This window comes from Phyllostomus hastatus, unplaced genomic scaffold (assembly GCF_019186645.2).
Source record: "Phyllostomus hastatus isolate PE091 unplaced genomic scaffold, TTU_PhHast_1.1 phas_contig_58, whole genome shotgun sequence".
Taxonomy (NCBI): domain Eukaryota; kingdom Metazoa; phylum Chordata; class Mammalia; order Chiroptera; family Phyllostomidae; genus Phyllostomus; species Phyllostomus hastatus.
In genome coordinates, this window is record NW_025333916.1 from 3,960,860 (window position 1) to 3,979,509 (window position 18,650).

The 18,650-nt window shown below is 37.2% G+C and overlaps 2 protein-coding genes across 10 annotated transcripts in view; one reads left to right on the top strand and one right to left on the bottom strand.

Moving 5' to 3' along the window:
• Nucleotides 1-7,561, top strand: part of ERAP1 (endoplasmic reticulum aminopeptidase 1) — a 32,620-nt gene extending 25,059 nt beyond the window's left edge. The window contains exons 15-19 of the mRNA XM_045847902.1: nucleotides 462-646; nucleotides 1,475-1,636; nucleotides 2,115-2,255; nucleotides 3,022-3,103; nucleotides 5,885-7,561. Of these exons, the coding sequence (XP_045703858.1) occupies nucleotides 462-646; nucleotides 1,475-1,636; nucleotides 2,115-2,255; nucleotides 3,022-3,103; nucleotides 5,885-6,040 (726 nt within the window). The 3' untranslated portion in view covers nucleotides 6,041-7,561. The remainder of the gene's footprint in view (nucleotides 1-461; nucleotides 647-1,474; nucleotides 1,637-2,114; nucleotides 2,256-3,021; nucleotides 3,104-5,884) is intronic.
• Nucleotides 7,562-8,906: 1,345 nt separating this feature from the next.
• The window catches only part of CAST (calpastatin), a 128,089-nt gene continuing 118,345 nt past the window's right edge, over nucleotides 8,907-18,650 (bottom strand). For all 9 annotated transcript variants that reach the window (XM_045847908.1, XM_045847907.1, XM_045847904.1 and 6 more), the window contains 2 exons: nucleotides 10,660-10,725; nucleotides 8,907-9,469 (listed from right to left, as the gene is read on the bottom strand). In XM_045847908.1, the coding sequence (XP_045703864.1) occupies nucleotides 10,675-10,725 (51 nt within the window). In that variant the 3' untranslated portion in view covers nucleotides 8,907-9,469; nucleotides 10,660-10,674. The remainder of the gene's footprint in view (nucleotides 9,470-10,659; nucleotides 10,726-18,650) is intronic.

The window sequence follows — 18,650 nt, forward strand, 5'->3', positions numbered from 1 at the left end:
ATTCTGTATGTAATTTTCATGGATTCTTCTTCCCTTCTTGCAAGTTCTTTATTTCATTTTGCTTCTGTATTATGATGGTTGCTATTAAGATTTTCTGGAACTCAGGTACTTGAAGATGAAGTACAAAATTGTTATTTTTAGCAAATTGTAATGAAGTCCCATTGTATAATTTGCTCTCAAAATGTAGTCATAGACACTCTTTGTTTTTAAAGTGGCAGTTTATCCTGATTTTAAGTAGAAAAGGTATATTTATAAAAGATTGTTATACAAAAACTAAAATAGTTCATTATTTCTTGTTTTTGACCCCTTTTATAATTAAATATAAACAGAACTGCATGGTTTTAAAAACAAAGAGTTGCATTAAGCTTTTACAAATATTCCCCGTCACCTGAGTGTGCACTGGATTACATAAAATGGGAGAGGGCTGGGGCAGTACTGGTGACACTGTGGCTTCCCCCCAGGCCTTTCTCATCAGGCTGCTGAGGGACCTCATTGATAAGCAGAGTTGGACTGACGAGGGCTCCGTCTCTGAGCGAATGCTGCGAAGTCAGCTCCTCCTCCTCGCCTGTGTGCGCAAGTATCAGCCCTGTGTGCAGAAGGCAGAAGGCTATTTCAGACAGTGGAAGGAAGCCAATGGAAATTTGAGGTCTGTCCTTACCACACAACCAGTTCACTCACGTAAGGGGTGCCTTTTCTATTTTGCATTATCACTGGGAGCAAAACCAACTACACACAAGTCTCCCGTCTCCCTTTTTAGGAAAATAAGTTGCTTTTTAAGATTTATCTATGGATCTCTCAAATTGAAGTCATGCTAGGAGGGAACTTCTATGCACAAAAAATCAAATATCTGGGGAGTTAGAATAGGATTAGAATGATTCCCATTTTATGCAGCCACGGATACAAAACCTTACCAGAGACAGTTGCTCTGGGCAGGAACAGAGGCAATGCATCTCACAGTAGCTTCTGTGGGTCTCCAAAGTCCCCAACAGGGGGCGCACAGTAGTTGCTGACTCTAAGAATCTTCCCCTATCTGGAAATTTAATTCTTGCTATACTTACGTTGGGGCTTACGTCCCGTCTGGGAAATATAAAGCCAACGGTATACATGCTTTCATTTAAAGAAATGCTTATAAACGGTGGGTCTATTGGATTCCTGACGTTTGTTCATGGACTCCATCTTGAGTCAAGTTTGAATCTCTTTATTGAGTCACCCAGTGTCATTAAAGTGTGTTAGATTTATAGGTATTTATAAAAGTGAAGTCTCCCATTACATTTTTGAGAAGGCTACTCACAACCTAATTTTAGATATTTTCCTTTGCCTCTTTCAAAAAATTTACCTAGAAAGGTTACTGTTTAGATTTCCAGGCATGCTGCTCTGGTCATGAGGTCAGTTTATCGGCTCCTAGTTGGTCACCATCCTGCACCCAGACACAGCTCCCACATCTCATTCTCACCAGGCGTGTTCTTTCCCACAGACTGCCCAGCGACGTGACCTTGGCTGTGTTTGCTGTGGGAGCCCAGACCATGGAAGGATGGGATTTCCTTTATAGTAAATATCAGTCTTCCTTGTCCAGTACCGAGAAAGAACAAATCGAATTTGCCCTCTGTGTCAGCCAAGATAAGGAAAAGCTTCGATGGTGAGTAACTCATTCATGATCATGTGAGCGAAGGGAATTAAGTTAGATCAGGTCCTTCTGGCACCTAGTTCTGTTCTTTCAGCCAGGAATTGCCTGTTCTGGGAACACGTATGCTAGTGGCACACATCTAATGAGTATGGTAACTAATTTGGGGGAAGCAGGTATTAGGAACAATATTTAAAGGAGCATATATGTGTGCATCTGTAAAATCATAAGCATAGAAATATGTACCTCCTTAGACCCTCTTATGAGCAGATGAGAGAGTATGTGAGAATGTGTATTGTAAATATGATGTGTCAGTTTCATTATTACATAACTATAACACGTTTATCGGGCTGTGGTGACCTATTCATCTTTTCAGTCTTTGTTATTGGCAGATGAGCTTTTAAAAAAATTTCACAAATATTTTATGGACTGTCTTATGCATAACTTTTTCAGAGCCTATTCATTGCTAAATTTCTTCTCTTAATCATCCTAGGCTACTAGACCAAAGTTTTCAAGGAGATGTAATAAAAACTCAAGAATTTCCAGGTATTCTCAGACTTGTTGGCAGAAACCCGGTGGGATACCCATTGGCCTGGCAGTTTCTGAGGGAGAACTGGAATAAACTGGTACAAAAGTAAGTAGTGCAGCCCCTGGCTGGCGTAGATCAGTGAGTGGATTGAGTGTGGGCTGCTAACCAAAGCATCGCAGGTTCGATTCCCAGTCAGGGCACATGCCTGGGTTGCAGGCCATGGCCCCCAGAAACCGCACATTGATGTTCCTCTCTCCCTCCCTCTCTCTCTCTCTCTCTCTCTCTCTCTCTCTCTCTCTCTCTCCCTCCCTTCCCTCTCTAAAAATAAATAAATAAAATCTTAAAAAAAAGGTAAGTAGTGCCAAAAATTGTGCTGTGACTGGAAAAGTTCCCGAAACTTGTTATACATTTATTGTTTGTACAACAACAGTGATCGTCTAAAGGGGGGTTTTGATTGCAGATAGAAAGTAGAGGTACTTAAAATATCCCTAGAAAACGTACAACTCGAATGCATTGCTAGCTTATGGACCTGGATAGGCAGGTTTCCCACTCTGTCTGGAATGGCCCCTTTCTGCACCCACTGACCCATCTGAAGTCTTGCTGCTCAGCACTTTTGCTGATTTGCATCCACCCTCATCTAACTCTTACAGCATCACTACCTCTATCATTTTCTTTTGGGTACTTCATCTTTTATTCAGCTGCTGGTGTATATTTTTTGCAACTAGATCTTTGCAGCTATAGGGTAGGGATCAATCCATGTTTTTCATGCCTAACCAGATTTTAGCTAAGTGATATAACATATGAGGCACTTAAAACTGTATGTTGAAAGAATAAATATTTCACAGTATAACTTGACAATTTCCATTTCTAGGTTTGACCTTGGCTCACCTTCCATAGCCTACATGGTAATGGGAACAACAAATCAATTCTCCACAAGAGCACGGCTTGAAGAGGTAAAAAAAAAATACTTTTAAGCTTAAGTGACAATTACCTAATAAACATGGGGTAGACAAAGTATTTTAAAGTTGCAATGAGTTAGAAATGGATTTTGTCACTTAATAGATATTCTTTTTGGATGCTGTGGTGCTTTTAACGTAAGGAAAAATCAGTTACAAATGAACTAGTAAAAATTGTCTCTTCCCAAACACATTAAGAAATCTTATCCTTGCCATTATAAGTTTTAGAGCTTAAAATTACTTTAAACATTTAATCCCTGTCTCCAGATGTTAAAAGTGATTATTAGAGGTACAAATATAACTAAAGTGGTCCCCTCGCTATTGTGAAAGAGGGAGGTGTGAAAGTTGGGTTCTCTACCATCCAAGTTCACGGTGTCCTGTTACTTATTTATATGCCCTCTATTTTCAGAAACAATTTTAGGCAATTTACAAGGTCCATATATAAAAGAAATGTTAAAATAAAGAACAGAAAACTGCATAATGGAAAGAGGTAACTGTGTGAAAGTTTATGCTGAGGATAATTTATTGCAATTGCACCTTAAATTTATCACAGCTTTCCAACAGTCAAAGAAAAATGAGAAAAAAGTGTGAGTTAATCCCATTGTCTGGTAAGAGGGGACCATACAAGTTTTCCACAAAAACATACTTTTCTCCTAGTCATAACCATTAGCCACACCATTTTCCACATTTAAAACTGGAAATCAGCCCATGATTGACTCCCTTCTTGAAGCCCTGCCTGTTGCTCTTGCAGTCAGTTCCAAATTTCTCCATCCTGTGTGCACAAGATGGCGATGACCTGGCCCCTGTGCGCCTCTCCCACCAATCCCACTTGCTCTCCTTGTTCACTCGCTCTCAACATTCCCGCCACTCAGCCCTTTCTCTCATCTCTAAGGCTCTGCACTCTCTTCTCTGTCTGGCTTTCTCTTTCTCCAACTTTTCCCTGGAAAGAATCATTTTATCCTTTGGAGGTTCCAGCTCAAGTCACCTTCCCAGGCCACTCTTGTGTACAGCAGGTCACCCCCTTCTCAGTTACTTTCATAGCAGTATATTTATGATAGTCGTAGTTTATTGCCTATCTTCCCAGGTAGAATGTAAGCTCCACGAGCGTAGGGTGCTTGCCTGACTCATTGCTTCATCCTCAGTACTAGCACAGTAACTAAGTACCAGTGTAAATATCCATGAGTAAATGGTGAGGTTGAGTCCCCAATACATGTTGGGTTTTAGTTCTGCACTTTATCCACATTATAGAACTACATTCTTACCTTACCTCTGTGTAGAGATGACCCTCATTTAACAATGTGACAGAGTCTCAGGGAAGTTAACTATTTGCTCAAGGTCAAACAGATGTTTTTCTATTCCTATATCATGCTGCTTGTTGCACAGATGATATTCTCAAGGAAGCAGTTTTGAATCAAATACTCAGAAGACATGCTGCATTCCCCAAGGCAGATAATATAGGAAAGAGAATTTGGGGTCAGGAAAAATTTGTGGGCTGGGGTTAACAACTGGCTTTGTTGCAAATCACGTAGGTCTGTTTTTTAGTGGCACTATCATGATGGGCTCCTTCAGGATTAGACAATTTAACTAACTGGTAAAAATTTTTGATATGTTTTGACTGTTGAAGTGCACCCAGATTAATTTTTAATTGAATATCAATTAATCTTGAGTTCTGAGAGTATGAATAAAGGTTGAGCTACAACTTCAGACAGAGAAGCAGAATTAAGTGTTTTCTAGGGTGCAGGGGGACATGCCTCTAAGCTCGTTGAGAAGTTGCACTGATTGCAGTAGGATATGCAGTGCATATCCTAATTATAAAACTACCTTGCATCATTTAAAATTGAAATCTGATTTCTTCAAAACCCATTGTTAACCCCATCTCATTTTCAAACTCATATGATATTATGACATGGATTTTTTAAAAGGAATTAACTGTCTGGAAGCCATGCATCTTGGCCTAGACTTGCTTCCTGTTTACACAATAAAAAAATCAATCCATTAATGCTGTGAAAATCTATGACAAAAGGTTAAGAACCCTTTAAAGTGAAACAGAGTAGCATCACAATCAGCGCTTTGACGAAACCGGCCTCTTCCTCATGTGAGCTCAAAGGGGTAAAGACACTCAGCAATGAAACAACAAAGATATTCCCAAAGACATAACCAAGAGTTTCTTATCTCTTTTAAGCCATGGGGACCTTTGTGTGGGTTTTACCTTGAGTGAACAACACCTGAATTGTGGATTAGGATAACAAAAACTTGGCAAAGTTTGGGGTATTATCACCATAACTTGCTAAGAACCTCATCCCCCACAGTGTTCCTGTAATAACATGCAAGGCCGGGTCCATGAAGAAAGCCTCCACTTATGTGGTTGAAACTGTTTTGCTTGGCAAGGAAGACACTCTGTACATTCTGCTTTTTAGATATGTTTTAAAAAATTAAGTTTGCATCTGTGTGTATGTAACAGAATACACACTAAATAGACACACTCAATTAAACCTTAATTATAAAGTGGCAAACAGTGAAGTCTTTCAGAATCTGGCAACTGTGAATAAACTAAAAAGCTGCCGAGAAAAACACACAAAACGACATCATGAGGCATGAGTTCATTTCACGTAGCTTAAGTTTGTGTACATAATCGTATCCAGACACCTGGCGCTGACTTCCACACAGAATTTTGACAAATGCTGTAATTTTTGCTTCAGTTTTCTTTAACCAGCCTGAACTTATATTTGTATAATGTAATAAAGGAAAAAATTTAAAACGTATTTTTTTTCTTTCAAGGTAAAAGGATTCTTCAGCTCTTTGAAAGAAAATGGTTCTCAGCTCCGTTGTGTCCAGCAAACAATCGAAACCATTGAGGAAAACATACGTTGGATGGATAAGAATTTCGATAAAATCAGAGCGTGGCTCCAAAATGAAAAGCTAGAATTGCTGTAACAATTCGTTCCTTGTTGGTCCCTGTGATTTATAATCACTAAAATTTTGTTGAATGTGAATATTTTCAAACCGGAGATGGCTGTTTTGGCTCCCACTGAATATACTTTTCCTTCAACTTCTCACTCATTTGACCAGTCCTGTGAAAAGTCTGCTGTTAAGTTTTCGTCAATGGCTTATGGCTGGCATGTTTCATTTACAGGTGTTGCCCACAGCGTAAACCCAAGTGGTGGGTTCCCCAACACCGAGGAGTAAGGTGCCTTATTCTTCTCATTTTATATTTTGTACCTGAGATCCACGGCCTCCAAACCCTTCCTCCCCTCACATTTGTCATTCATAAGCTGTTTTGTCAGCTCCTTGAACACTCTGGACACTGGAGACTACTGACAGTGACCACCTGGATCAGTGAGAAGCCAGGATGAGGCTGGTCCGCTTTTTACCTTCTCTTCCTTGCTGCACACCAGGGGAGAACGTGTAGGACCATGCCGCCGGGCTTCCTTGTCCCCTCGCTTGTGGTCAGTGTCCCAGAAGGGCAGATGGGAACTGGGGTGGGAGAGAGGAGATGGGGTGTTTTTCCTAGTTCCCTATCAGGTTGCTGCAGGATGGCCTTCACAAAAGTCTCAGCTCTGGAGGAGTGGCCTCCTTTCCCACAAAGCCCTCCCCATCTCTGTGTTCTAGTAACTGCTTCCTTTCCTCACCCCATCAGGATGAGGGGTGCAGTGGCAGCCTGGCTATGCTTAGTGTTTCCATACAGATCTGCTGCCACCTTTGCTTCAAAACAAAACAAAACACCTTTTACGGAACCCTTCTCAGGTAATCCTAATTTGAGTGTGTCATCTATTTCCTCAGGGACCCTGACTGTACAGTGTCCCTTCTGAAACAGCAGGTACATTCAGGTCTAGAAAAGAAACCTTTCATTTGAAGTTGAACATGAGAGCCATTGATGTTTAGGTAGATGGTTCCTCTCCCTGCCTGTCATTTGGCCTAGTTTACAATTCCAGAATAACTCACTGTAGTCTCCAGTAAATGATAATGCACTATGAAAGTGAAAATATTTATTTATATTGCTCTAAATGAGAAAGTCTTTTATGAGGTTTTTAATATACTGCAGAATTTTCAAGAGAAAGGAATATGATATGAAAAATGTCAAAATGTGTTCTGATACACTAGGAGTAGTGACTTTTCTGGGCATAAATGTGTTTACAATTCCACATTTGTACACACTGCATGGTTTGATGGTTTGAGAAATAAAAACAGAAATAATCACTGGTAATTTCCACCCCTATGTATTTTCCTTCTGAAAAAACCATACAAAGCCAAGATTTTAATGTAAAATATTTTTCTTTAATTGTATTTTATATCTTGATTAATGAAACATGGAAATAGTGATTTTCTGTTTGGTCACCTGAGGAACCTACTTTTGTTTGCTTTTGTAGAAGTCCATTTCCTAAATAGATACAATACTGCTTCAACGATGTGCAAAACCTTTTTGGTAATAAAAAGTCATCTATTATATACCTCTAAGGGGATATTCGCAATTATTTCCTCCTAATCAGATGGGTAAAAAAGGACTGATTTAGATCCCATAGCCTACTTAAGTCTTATCATTAATTATTAGCACACACCCATGTCTTGAAGACATTCCTAATAAACAAAAAAGCATACTCAGCATACCTTAAATAAATGTTTACTTTTATAGGCATTTCTTAAATCTTTAGGTTTTGGTATATCATTGAAAAAATATATGCATGGAAGTCAGTAATACTGCAGCCATATCCTTGCAAAAAAATCTGTCCATGTCCAATATTTTATCTTTTTTATCACTTCACACTACCCAAATGGAAGAATTAGATACATAATTAAAATTCCGCAGGAAATTTGTGTTTTGTTTTGTTTTCTTGTCAGTGCTCAAAAAGGTCTGTCTAGTCGCCAAAGCACTGGCTTGGATGTCCCAAACTTAGAATAATAGAAAAATGCCTCATCTCTGGTGGGACAGCACAGCACTTAACATGGGTGAAGTCTGAAATCCTGTAGGTCTCTGCATGATTTTTAAAGAGGATTTGTAGAAAGTATTAACAAAGTCTGATGACCATTATAAGCAGTATTATTTTTGCTTGTCCCTCCCCATTAAACAGTATTTCCGATATTATATTTAGTAAAGTCAGCTAAGCCCTAATAAATAAAACCTCTAAAGAGATGCTAAGGAAGGCTGTGCTCTCTGAAAGAAGAAATTCCAAATCAGTTTATGATGTGTACCTGATATCTTTTCCTTCATTCACTATTGAGAAGATCAAATTAAATATTTATCAAAATCTCATCAATGACATCAGTGTGATGTTCATAAACAGTTCATTCAGAAATATTTAAGAAACCACTCAGAGATGTAGGACATCAGAGCCTAGTTCTTAAGTTGCTTTTGGGCCAGGAAGCAAATTTTTAAATTGCAGATTTATTTTTTAAGCAGAAGTTCAGCTTTGTATTTGGTAAACCTAACTTCCATAAAGCCAAAGGCTATACAGTGCAAAGACTCGAGTTGCAATTGCCCTAGCAAACAATTGCTGCTAAGGTTGTATATAGAGTGAGAGGAAGGCACAGCTTAACAGTAAACCAACCGAGTTCAAGCCATATGAATAATCTAAGAAGTAGACTTTATTATTCTTGGAACGTGCTATGCAGTGACAGAGAGTCTATATCTTGCTCTTCTGACTTGATTCAAGTCTCAGCATGTTTTGTGTTGGCTATAAGGTGCAGAAACCCTAACCTCTGGCAAAGAAGAGTTTAACCTGAAAAGGAGTGTGGTGCTTCCTGGTCTGCCCAGGTTACCTATTAATTTATAGGTATAATTAATTTATATCAGCCCAAGAGGAGATATGTGTCCAATGCACAATTTTTTATATCAGACTTATAAACATTAATCCAAAGAAACGTCAAATACAGTTCAAAAGCCCAAGAGAAAAGGGGCAATGAGGAATCAGAACACCAAAGAATGTTTAAGTTGTTGTTTTCCAAATGCTAACAACAGCAACAAAAAATTATGTGCAAACCAAAAATACTGAGATTTACAGGCACTGTGTGTAAAATGTGCAAAGTTTGCAAAGGTTTTTCCTTTTGGGGGTGTCTGTTGCTTTAAGAAACTATCAAATATATCTCTTAGAAATATAAAGTTCCTTTCTCTCCCAACTCAAGGCAATTTTTAAAAATTCAAAGTTTATCAATACTCCGTACAATAACACATATGAACCAGACATTCAATTTCTTTCTGGGAAAGGAATAAGAAACCGATATTTAGGATGTCAAAAAAAAAAAAAACCCAACAACAAAAAACCTCAACAAATTCCACTGTCTAGAAGTCACTCAGAAAAAATTCATTGTCAAAGCCTTTTGTTCTTCAGAAGTCACCATTCACCAGCTGAAGATTTTATATGTAGATACCTTGAAAAATTCAAAGAAAAAGAAATCCAGTGAATGACATTGGTATGCAATTTTTGTTGTTGTTGTTACAAGGCATGGTAAATGTAATATTTAGCAAACATCATTGTATAACAGATCAGAAGGAACTTCCTATAAGTAAATATCAGAGTGGATAATTAATAGAATTTTTTTTTTTTTAGTTTGGGGGAAAATCTTAAGAGTTCTAATCAGTATACCTCCCTCTTTCCAGGGAACAAAAGTGGACCATGGTGAGAGCCCAATTTAACCTACATTTTTATTTCCTTTAGGCTTTGATTTGCAAGCAGTTGTAAGTTGTTTTTTTTTTTAAAGAAGGAAATCTTACCTTTTTTAAAAAAAGAATTTATTCATTTATTTTTAGAGAAAAGGGGAAGGAAAGGAGAAAGAGAGGGAGATAAAAATCAATGTGTGGTTGCCTCTCGCACACCCCCTACTGGGGACCTGGCCTGCAACAGGAATGTGCCCTGACTAGGAATCGAACAAGTAACCCTTTGGCTCACAGGCCCGTGCTCAGTCCACCAAGCTACACCAGCCAGGGTATCTTTTATGGCTTAGAACAAGGCCTCTTCTTTCTGAAGTTAATAAGTTAAAGGCTCATGTCTCAAGATAGATCTCAGTGATGTCTTCATTTATACAAGCTCCTAAGTTACATTAGTAGAATCAAACATAGTATTTTATTTTCCCAAACTAAGATGAACAAAAGTGGTCAATCTCTTTCTTTACCCTTGGTTCCAAAAACCCTGTAATTTCCACCAGACCCTAAGAGGTACTTCTCCCCACCTACCACGTGTGGGTATCAATAACATAAGGGCATTTCACTAGAAGAGGTAACACAACATGCGAATTTTGCTTTGCAGCGGTAACCTACATTCATGAGCATTTGGGTTTCAAAGAGTCAACTAAATTTAGGTGGTCATTTTCTTTAAGCCTGTGGCCTAATATTTTGAAGAACCCTTAATTATAAGATTAATGGTTTTTAACACTCCAATAGCACAATTTTCCCATTCAGTGCTTTTCAGGGAATTACTCTATAGATTTTGCAATGTGCATTTCATGCCAATAGTATAAAGAGAACATGAAATACTCAAGAAGTAGACTTAGTTTATCTGGCCTGTAACACATAGGTTGTCAGAAGGTATGGGTACCTTCACTTACAACTACACCCAACTTACCAAATAGTGGGAACTTTAACTCGTATTTTCTTTATCAGCTTTTGGCTTGGAGGTTTCTTCCTTTGCCTAAAAGGGAAAGCAAAACCATCGATGAGCTCTTTCTTTTCTGGATTAGATATCATAAAACTGATCAACCAGAAGACTCTTAGGAGATAGACGGTCTTCTCAGAATTAAAGAGGCAAAAGATGGTAGTCAGTTGGTGAAAATAAGATGGTTCTAATGATCTTTTTTTATTTAGCCACAATACTATGAATTCTTACCCTTTAAGTTTGTTTTCTTTTTAAGTTGATTCTTCTCCTTTAAATTCATAATCTAAAAATAACCTGAAATGATTCTAAATACTCTAATCTAGACTTTTTTTTGAAGACCAAGGTAACCAAAGGAAAAAGTAAATAGTAAGTGTTCTTGGATGGCATTGTTTGTACATTCCGTGGTGATTCCTCTCCATGCAAGGGGGGCATAGCTGGCCAGCTAGTCTGCTCAGCATGCAGAATTATTAAGTTTTCCACTTTATGTGAAAGGGTTGATCATGTACTTTGTATGACTAAAGTTCAATAATAAGCAAATTAATTTATTTGAGATAATGGCATGAACAACCAATTATCAATCTGGCTTCTTGTATACTTCATGGAGTTTACTATCTCTTTTATTGATGCATAATTGATATATTTGTTTTAGGTATACAACATAATGATTTGATATTTTTATACATTTTGAAATGATCATAATAAGTCTAGCTAGCCTCTGTCACTATATAGTTACAAATATTTTTTTTCTTGTGATGAGACTTTTAAGATCTCTCTTAGCAATTTAAAAATATGTAATGTAGCATTACTAACCATAGTCACCATTTGTTTCATTACTGGAAGTTTGTACCTTTTGACCTCCTTCACTCTAGCAACTACCAATATGCGAGCTTGTCTTTTATTTTGCTTTATTTTTTTAAGATTCCACATCTGAGATCACATGTTGCTTTTCCCTGACTTATCTTACTTAACATAATGCCTTCAAGATCCACCAATGTTTTCACAAATGACAAGATGTCATTCTTTTTTAATGGCTGAATAATATTCCATTATGTATACAAGAATCACCATTTTAAAAATCCATTCGTCCACAGATGGACACTTAGGTTGTCTCCATGTCTTGGCTACTGTAAATAATGTTTCAGTGAACAGGGGGAGCACATATCTTTCTGAGTCAATGTTTTCATTTTCTTTGGGTAAATATCTAGCAGTTGAATTGCTGGATCATATGGTGGTTCTCCTTCTAATTTTTTGAGAAACCTCCCTACTATTTTCCAAAGTGGCTGTATCAGTTTACATTCCCACCAACATTATATCAGAGGTCCCTTTTCTCTAAATCCTTGCCAACACTTATTTGTCTTTTTAGTAGCCATTCTAACAAGTGTAAGGTGATGCCTCATTATGGTTCTGATCTTCATTTCCATGACGATTAGTGATGTTGAGCACTTTTTCATGTACCTGCTGGCTGTCTATATGTTTTTTTTTTGAAAAAAATGTCTATTCAGAGCCTTTGTCCATTTGTCAATGGGATCATTTGCTTTTTGTTATTGATCTGAGTTCTTTATATAATTTGGATATAAACCCCTTATCACATATATGTTTTGCTAATATTTTCTCCTATTCAGTAAGTTGCCTTTTCATTTGTTGATAATTTCCTCTGCTGTGCTTCTAAGAAGCTTCTTTTTGGTTTGATATAGTCCCGCTTGTTTGTTTTTGGTTCTGTTGCCTTTGCTTCTGGTGTCAACTACATAAAATCATCACCAAGACCATCATGAAGGAGCTTACTACCTATTTTTTCGTCTAGGAGTTTTATATGGTTCAGGTCTTATGTTCAAGTCTTTAATCCATTTTGAGTTAATTTTTGGGTATGGTGTAGAATAGTGGTCCAGTTTCATTTTGCACATGGCTGTCCCATTTCCCCCGCACTATTTATTGAAAAGACTGCCCTTTCTCCATTGTATATTCCTGTCTCCTTTGTCATAAACTAATCAACCACATATTTGTGGGCTTATTTCTGGGCTTTCTATTCTGTTACATTGATCTATGTGTCTGTTTATGCCGATAGCATACTGATTTTTTAAAATTACTTTTTAATTAAATTTATTGGGGTAATATTGGTTAATAACATTATCTAAGTTTCAGGTGTTCAACTTTATAATTTGTCATCTGTATATTTCATTTTGTACTCACCACCCAAGTCTGGTCTCCTTCTGTCACTATATATTTGACCCCCTTTATCCTCTTCATCTTCCCTCCACCTCCCTTCCCCTCCAGTAACTACCATACTGTTGTCTGTACTGATGAGTTTGGTTTGTTTTTTTTGTTTTGCATATGACACATGAGTGAAATCACACAGTTCTTGTCCAACTTATTTGACTTAGCATGATACTCAAGATCCATTCATATTGTTGCAAATGGCAATATTTCATCTTCCTAACAGCTGAGTAGTATTCTCTTGTGTATTTGTACCACATCTTCTTTATCAAACCATCAGTCAAAGGATACTTAGGTTGTTTCTATGTCTTGGCTATTGTGAATAATGACCATAGGGTACAAATATCTTTACAAATAAGTGTTTTCAAGTAGATACTCAAAAGAGGGATTTTTGTATCACATGGTAGCTCTATTCTTAATTTTTTGAAGTACGTACCTCCATACTGTTTTCCATTGAGCCAGTACCACTTTACATTCCCACCAGCAGTGAAGGAGGGATCCCTTCCTCCACATCCTCCCAACACTTGTTATTTCTTGTTTTATTAGTAATAGCCATTCTAACAGGTACAAAGTGTTGCCCTATGTAGTTTTGATTTGCATTTCACTTATAGTTAGTGAAGTTGAACATCTTTCCATATCTCTGTTAGCCATCTGTATGTCTTCTTGGGAAAGTATTCAGGTCCTCTCCCCATTTTTTAAATTCAGTTGTTTATTTTTGTTGAGCTGCATGAGTTCTTTATAGATTTTGGATACTAGCCCCTTATCAGGTGTATAGTTTGCAAATATTTTCTTCCATTTAATTGGTCACCTTTTTGTTTTGTTGATGTGTGTGTGTGTGTGTGTGTGTGTGTGTGTGTGTGTGATGCAGGAATGTTTTAGTTTGATGTAGTCCCATTTATTTATTTTTGCTTTTACTTCCCTTGTCTTTGGGACCGAGTTCACAAAACACCTTCTGAGACCAAGGTTTGTAAGTTTATTGCCCATGTTTCTTCTATGTATTTTATTGTTTCAGATATTATACTCAAGTTTTTAATCCATTTTGAGTTAATTCTTCTGTAATTACTGTACTGTTTTGGTTACAATGCTACTATAATTTGAAATCAGGGAGTGTGTGCCTCCAGCCTTGTCCTTCTTTCTCAAGACTTCTTTGACTATTTAGCATCTTTTGTGGTTTCACACAAATTTTAGGCCTGTCCTATTTCTGTGAAAAATTCCAATTTTGATAAGGATTACATTGAATTTGTAGATTGTTTTGGGTAGTATGGACATTTTAATGTTATTTCTTCCAATCCATGAGCATGAAATCTTTCATTTTATTTGTGTTTGCTTCTATTTCTTTCATTAATGTCTCAGAGTGTCCAGGTCTCTCACCTCCTTGGTTAAATTTATTCCTGGGTATTTTATGCTTTCTGATACCGTTGTAAATAGGATTGTTTCTTAATTTCTCTTTCTGATATTTATTAGTGTGTAGAAATGCAACAGATTTTTATATATTGATTTTGTATGCTGCATATTTACTAAATTCATTTATTCTAACAGTATTTGGCAGAGTATTCAGAATTTTCTATAAATAATATGTCATCTGTGAATAGTGACAGTTTTACTTCTTCCTTTCCAATTTAGATACCTTTTACTTCCTTCTTTTGACTAACTGTCCTAGCTAGGACTTCCAGAACTATGTGGGATTAAAGTGGAGAGAGGGGACATCTTTGCCTTGTTCCAGACCTTAGAAGAAAAGCTTTCAGTTATACATCATTGAGTATATGTTAGCTGTAGGCCATATATCACACATGGCCACTATGCTGAGGTACATTCCCTCTATACCCTCTTTGTTGAGAGTTTTTATCATAAATGGATGTTGAATTGTCAGATGCTTTTCCTTCATTTATTGAAATGAGCATATGGTTTTAATCCCTCATTTTATTAATGTGGTGTATCACACTCACTGATTTGCATATGTTGAACCAAACTTGAATCCCTGGAATGAATTCTAATTGATCATGGTGTATTATACTTTTACTGTATTGTTGAACTCAGTTTGCTCATCTTTTGTTGAGGATTTTTGCATCTGTGTTCTTCTGGGACATTGGTCTGTAATTTTATTTTCTTGTAGCATCCTTGTCTGGCTTTAGTATCAGGGTAATGCTGGTATTGTAAAATGTGACTGGAAGTATTCCTTCCTCTTCTATTTTTTGGAAGAGTTTGAGAAGGATTTGTATTAATTCTTTCTTAAATGTTTGGTAGAATTCACTAGGGAAGCCGTCTGGTCCTGGACTTTTGTTTGTTGGGAGGGTTTTTGAAAAGATTTTTATTTTTTAGGGAGAGGGGAATGGAGGGAGAAAGATAGGTGGGGAAACACTGATGTGAGAGAGATACATTGGTCAGTTGCCTCTTGTATGTGCCCTGATCAGGGACTGAACCCACAACCTGGGTATGTGCCCTTTCGCTTTGCCAGATGACACCCAACCAACTGAGCCACACCAGTAAGGGCTGTTGTGAGGTGTTTGATTAGTGATTCTCCTTGCTAGTAATCTACTCAGGTTTTCCATTTCTGCATGATTCAGTCTTGGAAGACTGTATATTTCTAGGAATTTATCCTTTTGTTCTAAATTGTCTAATTTCTTGGCATAAAACTGTTGATACTAATCTCTTACAAATCAATTTCTGAGGTACCAGTTGGAACATCTTTTCTTTCTGATTATAAGTCCTCTCTATTTTTCTTGGTAAGTCCAGCTAAATAAAGGTTTCTCAATTTTATCTTTCAAAACACCAGCTATTAGTACCATTGATCTTTTCTATTGTATTTCTAATTTCTATTGCATTTAGATTATTTCTAATCTCTATTACAGGAACTGTGAGATTTTTGTTTGTTTTTTTTCCCAAGTTTCTTGAAGAGTAATATTTATCTGAGACTTTTCTGTTTCTTTACATGGGCATTTATCACTACAAACTTCCCTCTTAGAACTGCTTTTGCTGTATCCCATAAGCTTTGGTATACTGCATGTCCATTTTCACTTGTCTGAAAGTATTTACAAAATGTTTCTTTTAATATATTCTTTAACCATTGGTTTTCAAGTAGCACATTGTTTAATTTCCACATATTTGTGAATTTCTCAGTTTTCTTCTTGTAATTATTTCTAGTTTCATACCATTGTGGTTCAAGATGATAATATAATTTCAGTCTTCTAAAATTTACTAAGACTTATTTGTGGCCTAACATAATCTATTCTGGAGAATATTTCACATGCAATGGAGAAGAATGTATATTCTGTTGTTTTTTGGATAGAATGCTCTTTTGTGTGTGTGTGTTTGTGTGTGTGTGTATAAATTCCATCTGATTGAATGTGTCACTTATTATTGATTTCTGTCTGGGTGATTTACCCATTCATGAAAGTAGGGTATTCATTCAAGTCCTCTACTATTATTGTATTGCTGTCTATTTCTCCATTTAGGTCTGTTAATATTTGCTTTACATATTTACAAACTCCAGTGAGGGTGCATAAATATTTACCTGTGGGCAGCATTAGTTGGGTCTTGTGTTTTCTTATTCTTTCACCGTTCTGTGCCTTTGAACTGGTAAATTCAATCCATTCACATTTAGGGTGATAATATGTAAGGACTTACTACTGTCATTTTACCTTTTGCCTTCTGGTTGTTTTGTATCGCCATTGTTTCTTTTTCCTTCTCTTTCTGTCTACCTTATCAAGTTCGTGGTTTTCCACAGGGACTTGTTCATTTCCTCCCACCCCTACCATTTTTTGTTTTGTGTTTCTGCTCTAGATTTTTGCTTTGTGGTTACTATGTGGTTTACAAAAAAAATCATAGATAAAATAGTCCCTTTTCTGCTGATAGCAATTTATCTTAATTTGCCTGTAAGTTTCCATCCTTTTATTCCCTCCCTTTATATTTTTATCATAACACGTTATCTTTTTAATACTGTGAATTTGTTACAAATCATAGTAGCTGTATTTTTAATGCTTCTTCCCTTTAACCTTTATGCTATAATTGTTTAACATACCTTTCTAAGATAGATTCAGAGTTTTCTAATTCTGAATATCATCATAATCAAAGTTTCATGTACTCTTCTCTTTGCTGAACTCCTTTCAGCATTTCTTGAAAGGCTGTTCTAGTGCTAGTGAACTTTTGTCTGCCTGGAAAAGCCTTTATTTCTCCTTATCTCAAGGGTAACTTTGCAAAAATGAGTATGCTTGGTTAGAAATTTCCATCTTTCAATGCTTTGAATATGTCATTCTGCTCTCTCCTGGACTGCAGAGTTTCTGCTGAAAAATCTGCTGATAGTTTAATGGAGGTTACTTTGTGGGTTACTTTCTTTTTATCGTCGCTGTCTTTTAAAATTCTTTATCTTTGACTTTTGACAGTTTTATTACACTGTGTCTTGGATAAGGTCTTTTTTGGACTGAGATAATAAGGTGTTCTATTAGCTTCATGGACTTTTACATCTAGTTTCTTCCCCAGTTTTGGGAAGTCTCAGCTATCCTTTAAGTATACTCTCTGCCCTCTTCTCCTTCTGACATGCCCATTTTTCTTACACTGGCTTTTATAATGGAGTCTGATGGCTCTCATAGGGTTTCCTCACTTTTAAAAAGTCTTCATTCTCTCACCTTTCTCCAGTCTTACCTACTCCATTTCCAAAGCTTTTCTAAGGCATTCTGAATCTCATTTAATGAATCCTTTAGCTCCAGATTTTTTGTTTAGTTCTTTATTTAAATAATTTTCATCTTGATAAAATACTCCTTCTGTTCATTAATTTTATTCATGAGTTCATTGAATGGCTTATGTTTTCTTGAAGGTTGTTGAGTTTCTTCATAACAGGTATTTTGAATTCTTTATCAGTAATATTCCATATGTCTTTGCATTTGCTGCAAAACTGTGGTTTTCTCTCTGTGATACTGTATTACGATGAAATTTTTATAGCAGTTGTTGAAATGTGCCTCTGCCATTGCGTTTGAAGTAGCCAACGCCTTTCTTATTTAGGTAAGGCTTTGTTCCCTTTGATTCTGTTCAACAGACTGGCAATTAGAATACTTTTCCTTTTCCAGATGTTGGCGGAATAGCACAAGTTTTTGGTTTCTCTTAGTGGAACTGATTTGCTGCTAAAGTTGGGAGCGTGCCTGTAAAAACAAGCTGGCTTTAAAAAAAATATTAAAAGCCTGGTGGCAGTGTGGGCAGAGATGTGTGCTCAGCACATGGAGCTTTGGGTGTGCCCATAGCCCAGTAGGGGGGTCTGTGAGTTGGGGAGTCTTGGAAGTCTGTTGATAGACTCCTTGCTGTAATCTCCATGTAAAAATGAGTTCTTTTCAGTTCTCTCTCTGCCTTCTTCCCCTCCTCTCCCCTCCCCTCCCCTCCCCTTCCCTTCCACCAGTCATCACCGCAGTCTCTCCTCAAAGCAAGCAGTGGGTCCCTCAACCTGCAGCATGCTTAGCTGGAAAGATCCCCACTCACCTCCTTCACCCTCTACCCCCTCTGCCAGCAAGGTTGCCACTGCCTAGGCAACCACTCTCCTGGCCTCTCACCTCTTCTGAGGGCCAATCTACCCCATTTCAAAAGCTCAGATGGAAGGGTCCCTCAGGTACCCTGGTGTGCTGTGCAAAGTCACTTGTGCTTGGTTATGGAAGTGCGAATAGTTGTAAACTGAAGGCGAAAGGAAAAAGGAGTGACTCATGCTGCCATGATGGTGACATCACTCTTAGCCACAGTGTTAGACCTTATTTTGTCTAAATATAGCTGCC